Genomic DNA, 19974 nt, shown 5'->3' with positions numbered 1-19974 from the left:
CTTGGAGTCAGTGGAACTCAAGTGGCTAACTTTTAAGACTGTTTTCCTCTTGGCAATTGCTTCTGCCAGGAGGGTTTCAGATTTGGGGGCGCTTTCTTGTCGTCCCCCTTTTCTGATTTTTCATCAGGACAGAGCGGTGCTTCGCACTCGTCCTAATTTCCTGCCTAAGGTGGTTTCCAGGTTCCACATTATTCAGGAAATTGTTGTACCAGCCTTTCAGTCGCCTGATCTTTCGGCTGGGGAGACTTCCTTAGACGTTGTCCGTGCACTCCAGGTTTATGTGGACCGGACTAGTTCTGTGAGGAAGTCGGATTCTTTGTTTATCCTCTTTGGTTTTCACAAGAGGGGTTGGCCTGCCAACAAACAGACTCTAGCACGTTGGCTTCGTTCTGTTATTATTGAGGCTTATATGCAGGAGGGTTTACCTGTTCCAGCCTCTGTTAAGGCTCATTCCACTCGGTCTGTGGGTCCCTCTTGGGCTGCTAGACGTGGCGCCTCTGCTGTTCAGCTCTGTAAGGCGGCCACCTGGTCTTCCATTCAGACCTTTTTGAGGTTCTATGCGTTTGACACCTTTGCCTCTCAGGATGCATATTTGGGCGCCGGGTTCTCCTATCAGCACAGGAGCGTCCCCGCCCTTAGTTGGACTGCTTTGGGACATCCCCAAGGTCACCCTGTGGACCCCTATGGACCCTGAAGTAGAAAACAAGAGATATGGTAAGAACTTACCTTTGTTATCTCTGTTTCTACGAAGTCCATAGGGTCCACAGGGCACCCGCCCTGACGCACCTGGCTTCATATGGGCTGTGTGACTGGTCACCGGTTTTCCGTCTCCCATTTCTGTGAGTATGGTTCTTGTGTGTTCCAGTCTTCCTTCTCTCTGTTTCGTCTCCTCCTCCGGCCTGGGCTGCTTACCAACTGAGGTGCCTGTGGCTCGGGGGCGGGGTATAAGGGAGGTTGGACCCAAGTGCATCCTGGGAGCAGCTGAAAGCTTTAACTCCGTGGTGCCCGAGGATCCAGGATCCAGCTATACCCCAAGGTCACCCTGTGGACCCTATGGACTTCGTAGAAACAGAGATAACAAAGGTAAGTTCTTACCATATCTCTTGTTTTTGCCACACTTTTCTAGTGTTCCCGCTAGGCTGTTTTAGCGGGGCGCGGCGCCCTGCCCTCCTTCTGGAGGGCAAAAAGCACCCTGCCCTCCAGGAGGAGGGCAAAAAGCGCCCTGCCCTAACAGCCTGCGGGAGCCGTTCTCACCCGCGGGACGCAGTGTCCCGCGGGTGGACAAACATGTGGTGACCCGGTCTTTTCTCCCTTTCTGCAGCGCTTGGGGGCTGCCCGGCATGTCTGTAAGCGCCGGGCACGCCCCCAAGTATGACGAAAAGGGGGACGCGTCTTATAGACATGCCCCCTTTTCGTAACCACGCCCCCTTTTCGGACGCGCGCGCGCCTAAGGCGCGCGCACAACATTGCCCTCTCTAGCTCCGGCGCCCTGCCTGCCGCCGGAGCTAGAGGGAACACTACTTTTCTATATACTAAATATAGAGAAACAATATTTCTCTATATTTAAGGTTTTCTCCAGTTAAAATGCTGAAGAAAAGCTTTTTATAAGTTTACGTCTAAATATATACCAAAGTTCCTTCTGAATGCTGATTGTATATCAATCTCAGCCACAAAACTTGCAGCTTAGGGCGGTTATCCACTGGGCCATAGAAATCAATGGAAAAATCCAGGACATTGCTTTTTAAACTGCTCTTGATGACCCATAGTAGGTATGAGAGTATATAGTAGGTAGGGGTCTATGGACTTTTCAAGTGTGGTGCGACGCTATGAGAGTAGAATGTAGAAAACATTGCAGCAATGAAAATGCGCTAAGACACAGGTATGACCACAAATAGCTATGGATACATAGAATAGAATGGGTTTTCTATTTCCAGGTGTTTGTATGAATTGTACTTCACACGTAGCTTCTCCAGAAAAGCACCCTAATGGCGAAAAAATATAGTAGTAACATTCATTTTTTGGAAAATGTAATTCACTCAGGGGCCTATTCATCATTCCTAAAGTTTCTAAGGATGTAATTAGGTTTAGAACTCACATGGAGTTCTACCTAATTACCGGAGAAATTCATCATTCCTCCTCCCCATAACTATCTATTCTGAAAAGCTGTCATTTTTGCGATGACAGCTTTTCGGGAAATAGATAGTTATCCCTGCCTGCTCTAACTTACCGCAGCTGGAATCCGTACTGCGCATGCGCTGTTACATCTGTAAAACCAGCGCATGCGCAGCACTACCTACAGATGCGGTAAGTTTGTGTCCCCCCCCTCCCCTCACCAGTCCAGCACTTACCTGCCCGCACAGCAGCCTCCAGAGGAGAGACCAGAGCGCCAGAGGAAGACGCTGGGGGACCTGCCCAGCTGGGAGCAGGTAAGTGTTACCTACTATATGCCACCTCACAGTGGTGTATGGTAACACCATCAAATTCTGAAAATACATAATTTTCGGAATTTGATGAATACCATAATTTCCATATCCCCATACTAATGTATGGGGAGTGTGGAAATTAATGCAGGGGGACTTAGCAAGGAGATATCAGTGATATCTCCTGTGCTAGGGACCTCATTCAGAGCCGGACGCTATTTGCGGTCGTTCGTTCAGAAAAAAGGGGTGGCTATTCAAATGAACCGTTCGCTCTTTGCGGTCTGTTCACGCCTCCATGTCTGAACGAGCGAACAAAACTTGAGGTCGTCTTTTGAATAACTACGCCCCCTGGCCGCTCGCATCCTACGTCATGTCCGCTATTTATTAGATTAATCGAGTACATCGACCAGCGTATGAACTGCTCGCTATTCTTGTGGTTGTTTTTTCCTACCACAATCTTGCGAGCAGTTCTGACTATAAAATAACCCAGTGACGTGGTCAATGACGCTGCTGTATTAATTATTCACACCCATAAAACGCCCGTTTTGACCTTTAAGCACGCCTGCGTTCGGATCTCCACTCCCCGTTTTCAAGCACCTTCCCCTGTTACCACCCACATACGCCTCCTCCTGTCACTCCAAATAGCAGTCATTCGCTATTTAGCGAACAAACGATTTTCGGCCGCACTGACTGGTTCGCGCATGCGTATTACGATCCGTACGCATGCACAGTTGGGCAAACATCGCTCGGAACAAACGAGCGGCCGCTTACGAGCGGCTCTGAATCAGGCCCTAAGTGTGTTCATGAATACTAAGATAACGTTAATTAAGGAAAATGTCCTTAAAAACTTTATTTTAGTGTTGATGAATAGGCCCCTCAGTACCTATTTTAATGCTTTCACATTGTTATGTTATGTTTATTAAGAATCGTTGAAAGATACATTACATTTCTTTACCCTTCTATAGCGCTAACAAGCTTCTATACAGCTTTTCATTGAAAGTTTGCAAGTAGTTCTTCTTTCCTGATTATTCTCAGTACAGTACATATAGCATGAATTATGTCCCGACATAATAAGATAGTTGAGATACTGTAGAGTTACAATCACTATTTTGCTTTACAATCAGATGTTTTTAACCTTTTTTGCTGTACATTATTAATGAAACAATATCCGAAACATTGCTTATATGTTTTGCTTTGTGTCCCATGTTAATAACTGTTCTCGGTGGAATGAGATAAGATTCTTTGCATACAAAGGTGTTAATCAAGCCACACAACAAATATCAGTTAAAAAGACATTTATTACAAAGTAAAAGAAAGAGAGTAAAGTATAATAAACACTTAACTTGCTTGTCAGATCATCTGCTCAGAACATAAATGGTTTAATTTCCCAGGAGCCTCTCCAACAGTTTGAACCTGGGATCTCGTACATCGAGCATAGGCTCAGGCTATAGGCTGTAGGCTGAATGTATACTGACAAATGACAGTTTATATAGGAGAAAAACTCCTTCATAAGCAGTTTAACAAGTATAAAGGTCATGTTTGGAAATATACATATACATTAATAGACAGTACGGGTCACTGTTGCCTCAATTATGAATGTTGAAAAGTTCAGACTATTTATGGTGTATGTACTCAGCTAAATTGAAGGTAACACATGTTGACTCAGGATTAGTATATCTGGCCACAGAGAACTTTACACCTTATGCAATGTTTGACCACCTTCTAATGTCTGCCCATTATCTATTGCCTGATACATTTATAAAACCACACAACAATATGGCTTTCAGCAACCATTTTCTGTACTCCCAGTACAATAACATATACAGTTTTGATATTGGTTATATGGTGATCTCTTTAGGGTCCAGTAATTATTTGTTCATGTGTCAGCAAGAGCTTTGCTTTAGTACTAGTAACAAGTATGAAATGTCCAGCTATAAAGACTTACTATGATAATGTATAGCCATCCCACTCATGTGTTTTGTGTTTCAGGCTACTGACCCAGACTCTGGAGATTATGGAAGAATTACCTATAGCTTGTTGCCACAAACCATGTAAGTATATGAAGTGGCTAAGAGGATATTGAAAACATTCTTACTATTATTATTATTATTATTTTATTTTTTTTATGTTTTTCATTCAAGCATCAGATTAATCAAAAAATATCCAGTACAGCAACAAATTGACAAAACAGCCATCATTCAAAAATGACATACATAGGGGGATATTTAATTAACTTATATACCTCCAAACATATATTTCGCCTAACATCGCATTTTTTTTCTCATTATTTAGTAGAAATTTGGTGCCGGGACAGCCGAAGCGAAAACGGGCTGTCCTGGCGAGATATGTGTCAAAAAAATTTAAATTGCTAAGGCACATGAACCAACTGTGTACTCAGAAAAGTCACAGATCCCCGAGGAGAGTCCAAGTGTGTACACAGTTGCCATGTGTGAGCCTGACCTTTGTAATACTGTACTTGAAGAGGATCCTCCTGCCACTATTTGTGTGCCCACTGCAAATGTGGGGATGAGCAGCACGAATCAACATGCTGACGTAGAAATCAAGGATGCTTCTGTGGAATTGCACCAGGAGGATGAGGAGGATATTTCTGTAGTTGGAGCTAACAAGGATGATGAGGATGTTGATGATGAGGCTGTTGATGCCGAGGATGTTGTTTGTGTAAATCAGGTGACAGTTGTTGCCCATGGTGTGAAAAAGTTTTTAGTCATGCCGGGGCAAAATACAAAAAAAACACTTCTCATGTGTGAAATTATTTCCACCCAAATCCGGATAACAGTTGTCAAGCCATCTGTAACATTTGCCAAGCAAGAGTGAGTAGAGGTAAGGACCTTAATCTAGGAACCTCCTCCCTGTTACGTCACTTGCAGCGCATTAATCAAATTCCAAAGTGTTTGCAAAATTCAGAAACTTTGGCTAAAAATGTAACAATCATTCCAGTGTCACCTAGCTGCTCCCTTCTCTCTGTTAGATCCAAGCGCCTGCAATCTCCACCATCAACACCTGCATCATCAATATCCTCAATCGTGATCGGAAGTAGTCCTGCTGCATCCAATTTCATAAGCATGGCTGACTCCTTTCCTATCTGTGATTCCTCAGGAGGATCCTTGAGTGCTACACCTGTTGCTGCTGCTGCTGGGGATGGATCTTCATCCCAGAAAGGGACACAGAATACTACTATTGTAGTAATTAAAAAAAAACAATTGACTATTAAACAATCCTTTGATAGAGGAAGTAAGTATAACAGCTGTCACCCAGTTGCAGGATCACTGATGCCATGACGGCTGTGCTAGTATTAAATGGTGAAATAATAGAAAATGAGGATCATACTGTAGTGTGGAGGAAGTGCAAAAGGAGGATGAGGGGAAAATTTGTGTCCTGTCTGACGCTGAGGAGGATGTTGTTTGCGTAAATCAGCCACCAGTGGCAGCAGTTCTTGCTTGTGATAAAAAGAAAGCCAGAAAAGCAACGTCTTGGCATCTGTTCCAAAGTTAGCAGAGGAAGGGATGTTAACCATCTAGGCACCTCCTCCCTGTTACGTCATTTGCAGCGAGTTCATGCAATTTGTTTAACAAAATTATAATCATTTGTAAATTAAAAGCAAGCAGTCCAGTATCAGCTACCAGCAGTTAGGATCAGCACATGCAATCTCCACCACCAACACCCTCGTCATCAACCTCCTCCTTAATAATTGAAGGTAGTCCTTCCAAAAAATGTTTTGTGGGGCCCAAACAAACCAAGGACTTCAGCCACAAAAGTGTCAGTCCTAGTGGCTAAAGTGCTTGGTTTGTTAAACTGTGCATGTCCTTTTTAATATCCCACATAAGAGTGGGTGGGAGGGACAAGTCCATCTTGCACCTCTTTCCTTTACATTTTGCACAATTTGGGGCATTGCCGACTGATATTATTATAGTTTATTAAACTGCCATCCTGTCTGCCACTGCTGTGTGGTAATGTTTCATAGATGTCCTAAAATTTTTTAAACTGCCGTGCGTTTGTGCTGCTGCTCTGTTGCTTACTTTAGCCAGCCAGCTCGCTGGCCTATATTGGTGAAAAATAGTGAAATCAATATTGTGAGGTGGTTAAAAATGCCTGGAAATGCCTGAAAATGATTGTTGTTAAGGTTGATAATACTGTAGGAACAAAAACAGGCCCAAATTATAGATACAGATCCAAAACCAAAACATGGGGGTCAGCGCACATCCCTAGTAAAAATGGTGAAATCTGTCTGTAGGTACCCCCCAAATAAGGCAAAGTGGTTCTTAAAATGTGTCAAATGGCTGTTATATGCATATTTAAAAAGCAGTCAAATAATGATATAAAGCATGTGTTATTTACAAAATAAATGTTCTGTTTAAATTGAGGGAGCATTAAATTCCTAGAAGTATATATTTGTGTCTCAAAAACACTTGTAAAAAACCTTCAAAATACGCCTCTAAAACCCATCTGCAATCTTTAAAAACACCTGTCCCACTCATATAGCACCCCCATATACCTGTTCCACATCAATTAACCCATTTTCCAGCACTATGTACTTTTTCACCCCAAAAAATTATTTCTGCCTAATTAGTCATTAGGGAGAGTGTTCCAGTGGTTCTGAACCAGGTCATAGGCAAACAGGAGGGGTGGGAGTTCTGGTTGCCTGGAAACCCCCCTCCCCAGTCCACACCATGATGACCACAATATAGACAGCATAAAATACTGAAGTTGCATGTTTTTAAGATCCCCTCAGTGTCACAAATTAAATAATTAGCACCACCTGTTGATCTTTTAAAATGTGTGAGCCAGTAATAAATACACCTGCGCACCAACTTGGAGATCTGGAAAATATGCACTGTTAGGAATGTACTGATATAAACCATCTATAGGATCAATTATTAATACTGTATAATAATATACTATCCAGTGCATAAGAAGACCAATTTGTACATATATGTCCAGGGCAGTGCAAGGTCCGTTTGCTGCTCCCTGGACTTGCTCAAATGATCTGGAATGGAGCTCACATCTGAAATAAAAACATTCAGCTCAGACAGGACGGTCCTACAGCCTCATATAACGGCTTACTGGGATTGCTGGTCCTGTATATGTCAGAATTATTACATACCTTCGTATGACGTATAATATGGAATGGGTATGGGAGGCCGGCGCTTGGTATAACGACGGTCAGAATACCGATGCAGGCATCCCGACAGGGTAGGATACCGACTCCTGTCGGTAGGTATCAAAACCCTACCCCTCTCCATACCCTAACTCTAACACTCCCTCTCTGGTGCCTGAACCTAACCTGCCTCCTAGTGCCTAAACCTAACCTCCCCCTCTACGCACCCTAAACCTAACCCTGCTCCCAGGGGCATATTTATAATGAGTGCGGGGCACACGAGCCCCAGGGTCCAGGGGGGGCCCGCACCGCACACCCTGCACCCATAAAACTTACCTTTTGGAATCCCACTTCGGCTCCGGTGTCTGCGTCTGTAAAAAAACGGCTGGCAAATGGCTGCCGCGGTCGTTTTCCCGTAGTTTGCGCATGCGCAGTACAGGGAAAATGGCTGCCAGTGACCTACGCATGTGCTATAGACTCTGGGCACACTATAGTGCCCAGAGTCTATAAGACTGCACACAGGCCCCTTCCTCTCAAGAAACACCCCTGCCTCCTCCCTTAGTGCCTAACCCTAAACCTCCCCCTTGTGCCTAACCCTAACCCCTAACCCTCCCCCTAACTCAGTTCATTCTGAATAGGTAAAAGAAAGCTCGGCCTTAAATAACGATAAAGCAGGCGCAGTTTGGTAATTCCACGTTTGAAGAATGACCTTACGATCTACTGCTCCAATAGCCGTCAACAAATGCCTACCACCAGAGGTGATACCAGAATCAATAGGAAGAATCCCAAACAGGGCTCGAAGTGAGCCGGTATACGACGGTATGCCATACCGCCACTTCAGCCAGCAACCCCTTCTGCAGCGATGGAAACAATAGAGAAGCTTCCTCCATATTATGTGGAGATGTGTCCCTCTGGGGACACATCATTAAACAGCGCTGGGCAGGCATCGAGTGACAGGTACCGGCGGGCCAATGGCAGAAAAGATGCGGCGCTGGCGACAGTACACAATCCCCGGCCCTGGTCGTGAACCAATCACAGATCGGCAGCCAAATAAAGAGATTAATTGGCGGTGGCCATTAGCCAATCATGGCTTGCGGACCAGCAGCCAATCAGAATCAGCCATGTAGCTGTTTCTGATTGGCTGCCGGTCCGTGCTGTGATTGGTTCACAGCCGGCACTAGGTACAAATCACCCTCGCAACTTCCCCGGCGCTCCATCCCAGCGCTAATCAAAAGTGTCCCTGCCTGATGATGCAACGCCCGCGAGAGCCCACTGCCAGCTGGCGGACAGAAGGAGAAAGAATAAGGCAGTGTTAGGTGTAGCGTGTGGTAGAGGGAAGCAGGTAGTGAGGGAGAGGGAAGCAGGTAGTGTGGAGTGCACGGGGTGGGAGTGGGGAGTAGGCAGTGTTAGATGCAGTGTGTGGGAGAGGGAAGCAGGTAGTGAGGGAGAGGGAAGCAGGTAGTGTGGAGTGCACGGGGTGGGAGTGGGGAGTAGGCAATGTTAGATGCAGGGTGTGAGTGACGGAAGTAGGCAGTGTGAGATGCAGGGTGGTGGGAGAAGGCACTACACAGTGAGAGGTGCAGGGGTTTAGATAGAAGCAGAGACTGAATCTTATTATCAAAATCCCTAAAGCTTGGGAAGTGGGGTTCAATTAAAATTTCCATACTCCCACTTCAAAATTTCCACTTCGAGCACTGATCCCAAAGATAGCACATTCTGGTAGAAGTGCCAAAAACAGGTATCAAGGAGGCCTACGCATATGCCTTAACCTGCAGCCAAAAGCTGGGAATCCGGGGACATTGCCAAATACAATTGGTAATATTATTATTTTTATTATTATTATTAATATTTTAATACAGTATATACTGTATAGTCACCCACCTAGCCACCATAAAAAACTTAGTGGAATTCAGAATTTGTTTACTACATTACAGAATGATATAACTGAATTTTAATTGTGTATTGTCATAGTGCTTAGAATATAACACAAAAATGTTTAAAAAGTAAATTCACTTGCACTGGAAGCAGGACTAGGCACTTATTCTGTACCAGGAATAATACGCGCTGGTCAAATTAAGAGCTACATGTAAATAATGTCTTTAGTTTTAATTTGCATAAGACTCTATAGCAGGGTACACACTGACCAATAGATCGCCCATTCCATTGAACGGGCGATATATCTGTAGTGCATCGACTGGTGTGTATAGACAATGGCCCTCATTCAGAGGTGGTCATAAGAAGCGATCGCTCTCTCTGAATGAGGGCGGCCGCTTAATTTTTGAAGTGCGGCCTCCTGGTCGTTAGTTAAGCTGTGGGTTACCACCCACAGCTAAACGACCCACCAGGTTGATGGTCGCGATGGTGATCACCATCGCGACCATCGGGGCTTACGACCAGACACTAGAGTGCACCCAGAGTCTATAGAGGATGCGCTGGTCACCGGGAAAATGGCGGTGGTGGCCATTTTCCCTGTACTGCGCATGCGCAAATGACGGGAAAATGGCCGTGATGGCCATTTTCCAGTTGTTTTTACAGCGCCGGACTCCGGAGAGGTAAGTAATTCTATGGGTGTAGGGTGTGCGGTGCGGGGACCCCTGGATCCAGGGGCCCGTGTTCCCCGCACACCCTGCACCCATTATAGATACACCCCTGTGTGTATGTATTTAGCAATCGCTAGATAGGCTGGCCAGGTGTGTACCCTGCTTATTAGTCATCCACACTTCATACTGAGGGCCTGATTCAGACCCGGTCGCAAGCGCTGTGCACTCGCAACCGGGTCGATGGTGGGCAAGTGCGCACGCCCGGCGTGCGCGAGCCCCGGAGCGAGCGCAAAATGCTCGCTCCGGTACTCACTACAAAAGGGGCAGCTGTCGTTTGTGGGCGGCCTCACTGACATCACCAGTGATGTCAGTGAGAGAGCTTCCGGCTCTGTTAGAGCCGAAAGCTCTCTGGAGCTTGCGGCCACGAGACCCTACAACAAGGGTCTCGTCGCAAGCCCGATGGTCGCGATGGTCTTGACCATCGCGACCATCATCATGGCCGCTCGCATAAGCTGTGGGTGGTAACCCACAGCTGTGCGAGCGGCCAAGAGGCGCAACTTAAAAACTAAGCGCCCGCCCTGATTCAGAGCGAGCGCTCGCTTTTTGCGAACGCCTCTGAATCAGGCCCTGAGTGCGACCACATGACTTGTGTAGTTTAATATGAGACACAGTGAAATATGAGTTTCACATTTGGGAGATAAGAAAAGGACCAATTATTTCTAAAATTAGTAAATTACAATGTAACAGCACTTTCTATCAGCCAGTAGGTGATGCTGTGTGCTTTGCTATTACTAAAATGCTTACTAATGGAATGACTTCACCATACTGTAGATAATAATAACAGTGCAATCTACAAGCTATAAGGTAATATCCTTCTAAAATCAAAAAGCAACATCCAGTAGTGGCCATGTACTGTAAGTGACCATATTTGATGACCAGATATTTTTTATGTTGTGCTACACAACATTGCCAATACACATATTTTGGAGGTTGAGAGCCTATAAAAGCTGGAAGCTTTGTTTCAGGCCTCACAAACTATCATTTGTACATCCTTGCATAGCAAATTTTCCACATGACCTGTCTGTCTGTCTGCTAATACCCAGTCTTGTTTTATTACTTGTAAAGTGCACCAGAATATACCGCCACTATAAATATAAGGGTTAATAAATATATCAGCAATGCTTTAAATTGGATTTAGGTCTAAGGTTTTGTAGACTTCAACTGATGATTTACAGTAGCAGGAGGAAATACTCCTTTATGGGCTGATCCAGAGAAGTCATCACACATGCATGCCCATCCATCTGCTTGCATAAGTAGCCATCATTACTACCAGCGCACATTTGCACCAGCCAGACAGATTGCTCCATGTTCTGAACTCAATATAGACCACAATTCACCTAACAGTCATGACACACTCTCAGAATATTTAGCCTATATGTGAACGTCCCATTGCATCCCATTTGCACACATTCAGCTGCAAGTACAGATGCATACAACTCAGACGGGGATGCAGTCACAATGTCGACATTCTGCAGGTTTATGCTACAGAAGGGTGAGGGTTAGGCACCAGGGGCAGGGTTAGGGTTAGGCTACCAGAGGGGAGGTTAGGGTTAGATACCAGGGGGAGTGTTTGAGATATGCACCACTGGAAGTGTCGCAAGATGAGCCAGAAGTTCTCAGCAGCTGACCACTTAACCCGGAAGACACTGCAGGGGTCGCCGGACACGCCACACCAGATATATCACCACTGGGCCACCAGGAAAGTTTTATCGACATTCTGATCATGTCGTCAGTTCATTGTGTTGACACGGTCAGTGTTGACATCCTGCATGTCGACGTGATGAATGTTGACAATATAAACAACACCCCTCTGACGTGACCATAGTTGCTCATTGTTGCATATGCTCTGATCGAATGCAGGCATAGATCTATCTGCAATATGGACTTGTATACAATGATAAAGCAACCCCTTAGTGAGCAAGCTCTTCGTGGCCGCTATTCTCGTGGGGAATTCTGTTCTTTCTTTCTCCATTGGGTTCTTACCCTGCTTCTCTCGTTTCTTCGGACCAAGTCTCCACCATATAGCGCTATGATCTCATCTAACATTCATATTTCTGCTCCCAGAAAATATTATGGAACCACAAAACCTGTTGCAAATTCCTTAACTAATGCTTACCTATATTCCCTCCTCATTTGCAAAGCCCTGGCATGGGCCTCCACTCTCTGGAAATGTAATGACCTAGTACATATGACTGCACCTCTTATCTGTACACCTTCTGCATCATTCTGACAATGTCGTCATTATGTCAGTGCTGCTGACATTCTCAATGTCGACATATTGAATGTCACCATGAGACCATGTTGACATTCTGAATGTTGACTTTATGACTACATACCATGGGACAATAAGTATTTAAATTTCACACTTTTGCATCAGAGCTGCAATAAAATTACGAAGACCCTGTTTGCTGCTTTTTGGGAAGTTCTCTCAGATTGCATTAAGGATCATTTGGCCTCCCATGAATTACATGCATCCCTTGATTATCTCAAATATTTAGGCAATTAGGTTGCAATTTGATACCAAAAGCTCTGCTGGGAGAACTAGCAGTCCCTCCGCAGCCCCCGGAAGAGTCCATACAGTTTGGAGAGTCCTCTCTCACTCCAGAGGAACAGGGAAAAAAATGTAAGAGTAATTTGTCCCTACTGTGTAGAACTTGGTTATCTCTTTGTCACTATACCAAGCATCTGGCAAACACCAAGCTCTAGCTGGTCATATTAGGATGATTCCCTTAGTCATTTTTCGTTGTTCCTTCTACATAACTATGAAGTACACTTCTGGTTTTATGACCTGTCCTGTTCTTGTGGATTCCGGTGTTGCTGGAAATTTTTACCGCCTTGGTAAACAACCTGGGTCTTCCATTTTGCCGTTAGAGATCCCTATTCTTAACAGCCATAGTTGGCTGTAGAATTTCCAGTCATACCAGTCAGTATTAAACTGCTTTTTTTGGATATAGGGTTTACATTAGCAAACCATCTTCTTTTTTGTGATCCAAGTGTGCAGTTCTATCATACTAGGGCTTCCCTGGCATTTCCCTGTATTGAAATTGCATTCAGTACAAGTATTAGCAGGGTCTGTGTCAGTCCCAGTGTTTTCAAAAAGTGTTTTATCCTCAGGAAGTCCCAGTTCTCCACTTTCAAAGATGTTCTGCAAGCAGCGTGCCAAAGTATTTCCACCTGATTCTAACAGGGATTGTCAAATCAACCTTTTCCCTAGGAAAACCCTTCTCAAGGTCAAGTATACCTTCTTTCCATACAAGAGACTTGAGTCATGACATAATATGTCAGAGAGAATTTTCAACAAAGTTTAATTCAGAAGTCTACCTCTCCAGTGGTTGCTGGCCTTTTCTTTATGAAGTAAAAGATAGAGGTCTCAGACTGGGGCACTGACTTTCCTTCCTATCTTCCCCTTCTGTGTCACGCCTGTCTGTCTGCCCCTCCCCTTAGAATGTAAGCTCTCATGAGCAGGGACCTCTTCCCTCATGTGCTTCTCTTTACATTTTCTTCTACTCTCTACTCCCCATTAGGGCACCTAACACGGGACCGCCAACTCCCGGCAGTATTGTGAGTGCTTTAATCACTATTTCAGCAATGTATATAAGTTGTGTCCCTGTCCTGCACTGTAATGTACTGTAAGTTACTTGTTTCTTGTTCACTTATTAGTTCTATGTACTATGTAAGGCGCTGCGGAACACTTGTGGCGCCATATAAATAAAGGATAATAATAATAATAATAATATGAAGGCCTTAATGAAAATGCAGTAAAGGACTGCAGTCAATCAGCAGAGGATATAACACCATCTGGTTAGTAGTAGTAGTAGTAGTACCCCTCTTGGGTTTTCCTTCAGCTTCGATTCAAGCAACACTATTTATAAAAAAAATTGTTCTGCTTACATGGATATCTCAGGAAATTTGTTTGTAACAGTGAAATTTAGTCTGTTTCTAAATGTTAGAGATTTTTATAAGAATATTTTTGATTGCCAATCATGATGACTGACCTTCTTCAATTCTAACACAAGAATCACTAACAAGGTGCATCCTCTTTTTGACCATTTTTTATAATTTACGATTGTTACGATTCTCTTTCTGAACAAGTGTCACTTAATTTATCTGAAGTTCCAGCAGTGGACCCCCTGGTGTATGATTTCCTCAAACAGAACTATACACAGGAAATAGTATGCAATAGTTGCTAATTGAGCCTGTGTCTCACTATGTAGTGCAATCCAGAGTTCACAGTTTAAGTCCCACTCACTAGATTCCACCCAGACATTGGTGTTGTAAGGTGGCATAAGAAACCCTGCATCTGTGGCAGAAAGGTGACTGTTCCATTTTGGCAAAATATTGGGACTTCAATATGCAACCCCTGTGTATGTAGAAAGTGGCCTTGATGGGAGACAACTGGTAACGGCTTTAGGGAACCCTTATGTAAGGAATGAATTAGTAAAGACTGCATGGTTGAAAATCCGATCACAAGTTACCGATGCATTAGGGTTGAAAAATAAAATACTTACAACAATGCAGTTATCAGGTACCCAAATTTTCAATCCCATCTCAAAACCTGGTTGATCCCGATTGGACTTTGTTTGGGCAGTTTGGTTGCTTTTGGGCGACTACAGACAAATTGTAATGTCTCTTGCCAGCTTTACATAAAATAAATGTTTTACCTTTGCTGTGGGAAAACTAGAATCCTATGTGAGCATTAAAGTCCAGATCCAAGAAAAGAGAAATGGAAGTTAATTTATTTCAATTATTTATTTTATCGTAAAGTAAGATATTTTGATGAGAGTAACATGTAGAATTGCATTAGTTGTAATTATGTAAGCTACTCATTTAGTATGATACTGTTATTCTTTCCTACATTCACTAAACCTGATAAAATTTATAAAAACAATGAAGTTTGCTAAATAAGTAAAACCATAACTTTGGGGTTTTCATGTTTCCAGACTAGACTCTTTTCGAGTGGATGCTTCTTCTGGGAGAATCACAGTGTCCAATGGGGAGATACTTGATCGAGAACGCCGATCTCTGTATTATGCAACCCTGCGAGCACAGGATGGAATGAATGCCACTGGGACTACTCTACTTGAGATCATTTTATTAGACATTAATGATTGGGCTCCAGAGGCAATAGGAACATATAATATAATCGTCAGTGAAAACATTGATCATGTCTATATTCCGATTCAGGTGAGAAATCAAGGTGACTGGCTGGTTGCAGATCATTCACAGTCAGTTGAACTTCCAGTTATCTATTGAGATGAATAAATTACTTTTCTACTTCACAGGCTATTGACAACGATGAACCAGGCACTAATAACAGTATGATTGAGTTTATTTTTCTACCAAGTATTTTCATTGGGAATTTCAGTATTAATGTTACCACAGGAGTTATCACAAGCCTAAGTACCTTGGATCGAGAAGCCATTGATATAGAAATGAATGGGCGCATTGTGCTGACTGTGATGTTATATGACCTGGGAGTCCCTCCTCAATCATCTACAGTTAATGTAACCATCAATGTTGAGGTAATCTTAGGCCTGGATCTGGATTTCCATTCTTTGCAATGTATACATTTATCTCATATTGAATAAGTTACTGACAACAAGTGGAACAGTAAAGTAGAACTATTGTTCTAAATTCTTCTCATCTATACAATATTTTCCTAAGGGGATAGCAAATATGTTACATACACCTTGGACCTAATGTGCACAGTGCAGGGCCGCCACTGTGACTCTCCTACACTCTTTGCAGAACAGTCCTACTCTGTCGTCCTCTCATCCTCTACACCCCTGCTTCACTCCTTTGGGTTTAACCACACTTCATTTCCAACATGTCACAAACTCTCGGACTGATTGTGGATGCAACCCGTATTTAGGGAATTGGCTAGACATATGCCTGAGGCGTGGAGTCTAATGTGCCGGCGGTATTCACCAGGGACCCTCGCAAGAAGGTATGAACTTGGCTGCGTCCGACACACAGGTCGCGCCCTCAGGTTAGGTTCCCCTATTCAGGTGCTGGTGAGTACTGGATGTAGTGCAGAGGAATAACGTAGTCGACAGGCTGGGTCAGTACCAAACAGATGAAACTGTAAAAGGGAACAGACGTAGACAGGTCACAGGGAATAGCCGAGGTCAGAACCAGATATCAGAAGCAGTACAAAGGAATCAGGCAAAATCAGAGTCACAAATAAGCCAAGGTCAAGATCAGGATAACAGGTGAGTACTGGAACGCTGGAGTATGGTATGGAGCCTACACTCTGGCACCCGTCCGGTGCCAGAGACTCTCTCTTATAGGGAGAAGTCCAAATCACGTGCCAAACGTAAAATCACATTTGGCGCGCTTGTCCCTTTCCCTTTAGGGAGGGGTAGAGGAAGAGGGACAAGGGGTAGTAGCATTTTTTGACAGTAGGAGCCAAACATTGAAAATAGGTGCCCCATATCACCAACAACTTTTTTCATTTTTTACACCTTACTGATGTGCTCGCAACACTCTCCGGGGGCAGAGTTTAACTCAGTCACACATAAGACTATTGTGAGAAACAACGTCCAAGAGAAGGAGAGAGGAATGAGGAGAGGGAATGGAGAGAGAAATATGAAGTGGGGAGAGAGAGGGACAAGCAGGCAAAGGGAAGAGATATACACAAAACCAATAAAATAAACAAAAGCAAAGCCAGGTACACATCAGCTAGTAGAGAGATATTTCATTTACTTGCCCATGTCTCTTCTTTTATAATTAGTTTAGCATGCTTGTGTTACAATGGTATGTTATACATTAGAATATGCCTTCTCTATCTTCATTTTGCATGTTTGAATAAGCCGCCATTTTGACTATACTATCAGGAATAAGTGTTTCTAAACACTATCCGTGATATCTTCTGCGTTACCTATAATGAATAGCTCTGAAATTTAATTCATACAAAAGTAGGTGAAACATCTTAATTTTCACATACTTCTGTATAAATCAAGTGATGATGAATAAACCCCTATAACACAATAAAGTTGCAGACTAAGGGATCTATTCATCATTACATATTTATCACTAAGTTGTGATAATTATGTTTTAAACTAGCTGTGAATTTAAAAAACAGTTTGGAGGCATTCATCATGCTCATTAACAGAAGTATCACTTCAGGAAAGCTGCTTTCTTTGCGTAGTCAGCTCTTCAGAAAAGTGATAATTTTCCCACTACACCTGCCATGTCCCTATGGATTTCTCCACCGATGTGGTGTCTGTTCCCCCCCCTGCCCACAGTTGCAGCCCCCACCCCACAGCTGCCGACGACTGTGCTCCCTGCTACTCTCTGTATTATGTCTCCTCCCCTGCATCCTTTTATCCGATGTCCGCTCTGTTGTCTCTCTTCCCCCTATCTCTCCTCCCCCTGCTGCTGTGTCTTGAAGTTGTCCCCGGCATCCTTACACTCTGTGTCCCCCCCGGTGCCCTCACTGGTGTCCTCTTGTCTATTCTTCCCCTACATGCCTTCAGCGGTGTGCGCTCTGTTGTCTCTCCCCCATCTGCTGTGCCACGTTCCCGCATGGTTTCAACCGGTGTGCACGCCCTCCCCCCACTCCCTCTCACCTGTCTCCTCTTCTTACCCGGAGCAATGCCGTGGAGCCTGGATGCCGTGGACGAGAAGAAGAATGTGACAGGTGAGTAGGAGCAGGAGGCAGCGTGGGCTGTACACAGGAGCTCTCAGCTCCTGGACCCCTGCAGTACAATTACAGCAGGGAGGGATCTGAATAGATCCCTTTGCTGGCTGCACTGCAGTGTCTGCCGTGTATATCTTCAGACTGGTGAGAAAACGGCAGCCTGTGAAGATTGTCGGGGGCTGTACGCCATCTAAGGATGGCGCTCAGTGACACCATCAAGTTGCAAAAAGAATGCTTTTTTGGACCTTGATGAATAGCCCTGACACTTAATTTATACAAAACTATGTGAAAGTGTTAATTTTCACACACTTTTTTATAAATGAAGTGATAATGAATAGACCCCTAAAATACAGTAAAATTTGTATGAAATAAGGAAATTTAATTGTTCGCTACAATTAGTCACTGTTCACCTAGAACTAGAGACTGACACCAGGGGCGTAACTACTGTAGATATTTGTGGGCGCCATAGCAAAAGTTTGTAAGGACCCATACGTACCAACCAATGGTGAAAAATGTATATAACACATGTAACTTTGACAGGGAAGGTGGGCCCCATAACAGCTGCAGTCCCTGCACCTATGGTAGTTATGCCCTTGACTGACACTATTATCATAATATAATGTAATGCTGTAATCGTCTCTTCATAAATATTAATTCTAATAAATCAGGTGAAGTTTATGTCTGCCATTTTGTACACTTGAAACACGTTTGAAAAAATAAAATACTTTGATACTCTTTTATGTGCAGGTTTGAGCTATACATCATGTCAGGACAACATATACACAAGAACTCATAATGATTAGTTGACCGCAATTGCGCTCCAAATTAAAGGCATACACAAAATTGCAATTATCATAAGATACATGTGAGGTGGCAATGATAGTTAGACATGCATAAACATACACTTACATCCATTTTCAATCATTTGTCTTGTTTGCCAAAAATGCATTCCCCATTCAATAAGGTTTTATAAAAAAAAAAAAAAAATCGAACAAACCTCTTGAGTATGCAGAACTAAAATATGCACACAAAAACAAAATATATGCACTATTCACAAAGAAAAGCACTTATCAGCATCATCTTTGCATTCAAAGTTTAATAACACAAGTGGTTTGCTAGGGCTGGGGACTGTTACTATCATCATTGTGTATTTGCACTTGCCTTTAATCACCTGTGCAGTATCAGATTCACACATACAGTACTTGCTGGGGCACATAGGCGTGCGGTTTTCAGAGCTGCTTGCACAGAGCGATATTTGTGTTTTATGCTACACATTAGATTAAAACAAAAAATGGTGATGCGCTAATCAAAAATTGTAATGTTCCCAATATGGTAGAAACAAGAATTCAGGACACCATCTGTTTAAATCAATACATTTTATATTATAAATACGTATACATCAATATCTTAAAACTAAACATATATAACTTCTCGTTAAAAATATATAACATTGTTGACAAAATTTTGCAGAGTAAGAGTAAGATATGGACAGCCTCAAACACGGAAAAAAAAATATTAGTTACAACAATCAGTAACAGACTGTTTCAAAATAATATCAATTTGTCAGTGATCTCACCACACAAAATAGTATATTACGGAGTCCCGATAGTTAAGTGCTGGATGGATGAACAAGTCCTCCTATTACGCACATTTTGGGTTTTTACTCCTAGTTGTTTGGTGGAAGTATTTGATACTTCAGATAATTGGAACCTATATGCACGTTCCTGTTGGGGGATAGTGGTTAGTTTTATGTTACACAAACTAGTATACAGCTCTCTCCGCATCAGCCCCACTGTGCATAAATTTTAGGGTGACACATGCTTTTATATATAACCACCATCTTGAAAGCTTGTAGAAAATAACTCACAAGTAATTCATGGAAAGCCCATTATTGTAATAGCGCTAATACAAGTTCATGGAATCATATTAATATTTATTATAAATTACGGCGGATAATTAAAAACTAATTGATACCCTTCGGTATTTTTACCATAATATTTTAAAAGAATATTATTGGGAAAAGCAATCTTGCAGTACGTGTGTATGACAGATGTGACATAGAATAACGTACTAGTAATATGTTGTATTTATTTTGATTTCTTTCAGGATTTAAATGATAATATACCAATTTTCACTGAAATCGAGTACAGATTTTCTATTAATGAGAGCGAAAAAGGTAAGGCCTTTACCAAAACA

At 43.1% G+C, this 19974-nt stretch overlaps 1 protein-coding gene across 1 annotated transcript in view; it reads left to right on the top strand.

Moving 5' to 3' along the window:
- The window catches only part of CDHR2 (cadherin related family member 2), a 156421-nt gene that overhangs the window by 63141 nt on the left and 73306 nt on the right, over positions 1-19974 (top strand). The window contains exons 11-14 of the mRNA XM_088465411.1: positions 4410-4471; positions 15077-15320; positions 15419-15658; positions 19885-19954. Coding sequence (XP_088321537.1) covers positions 4410-4471; positions 15077-15320; positions 15419-15658; positions 19885-19954 — 616 coding nt within the window. The remainder of the gene's footprint in view (positions 1-4409; positions 4472-15076; positions 15321-15418; positions 15659-19884; positions 19955-19974) is intronic.

Source organism: Taudactylus pleione, unplaced genomic scaffold, assembly GCF_031769625.1.
Source record: "Taudactylus pleione unplaced genomic scaffold, aTauple2 ptg001990l, whole genome shotgun sequence".
In the NCBI taxonomy this organism is placed as follows: domain Eukaryota; kingdom Metazoa; phylum Chordata; class Amphibia; order Anura; family Myobatrachidae; genus Taudactylus; species Taudactylus pleione.
The sequence above is the reverse complement of the archived record's forward strand: the minus strand, read 5'-3'. Positions and strand labels throughout refer to the sequence as shown.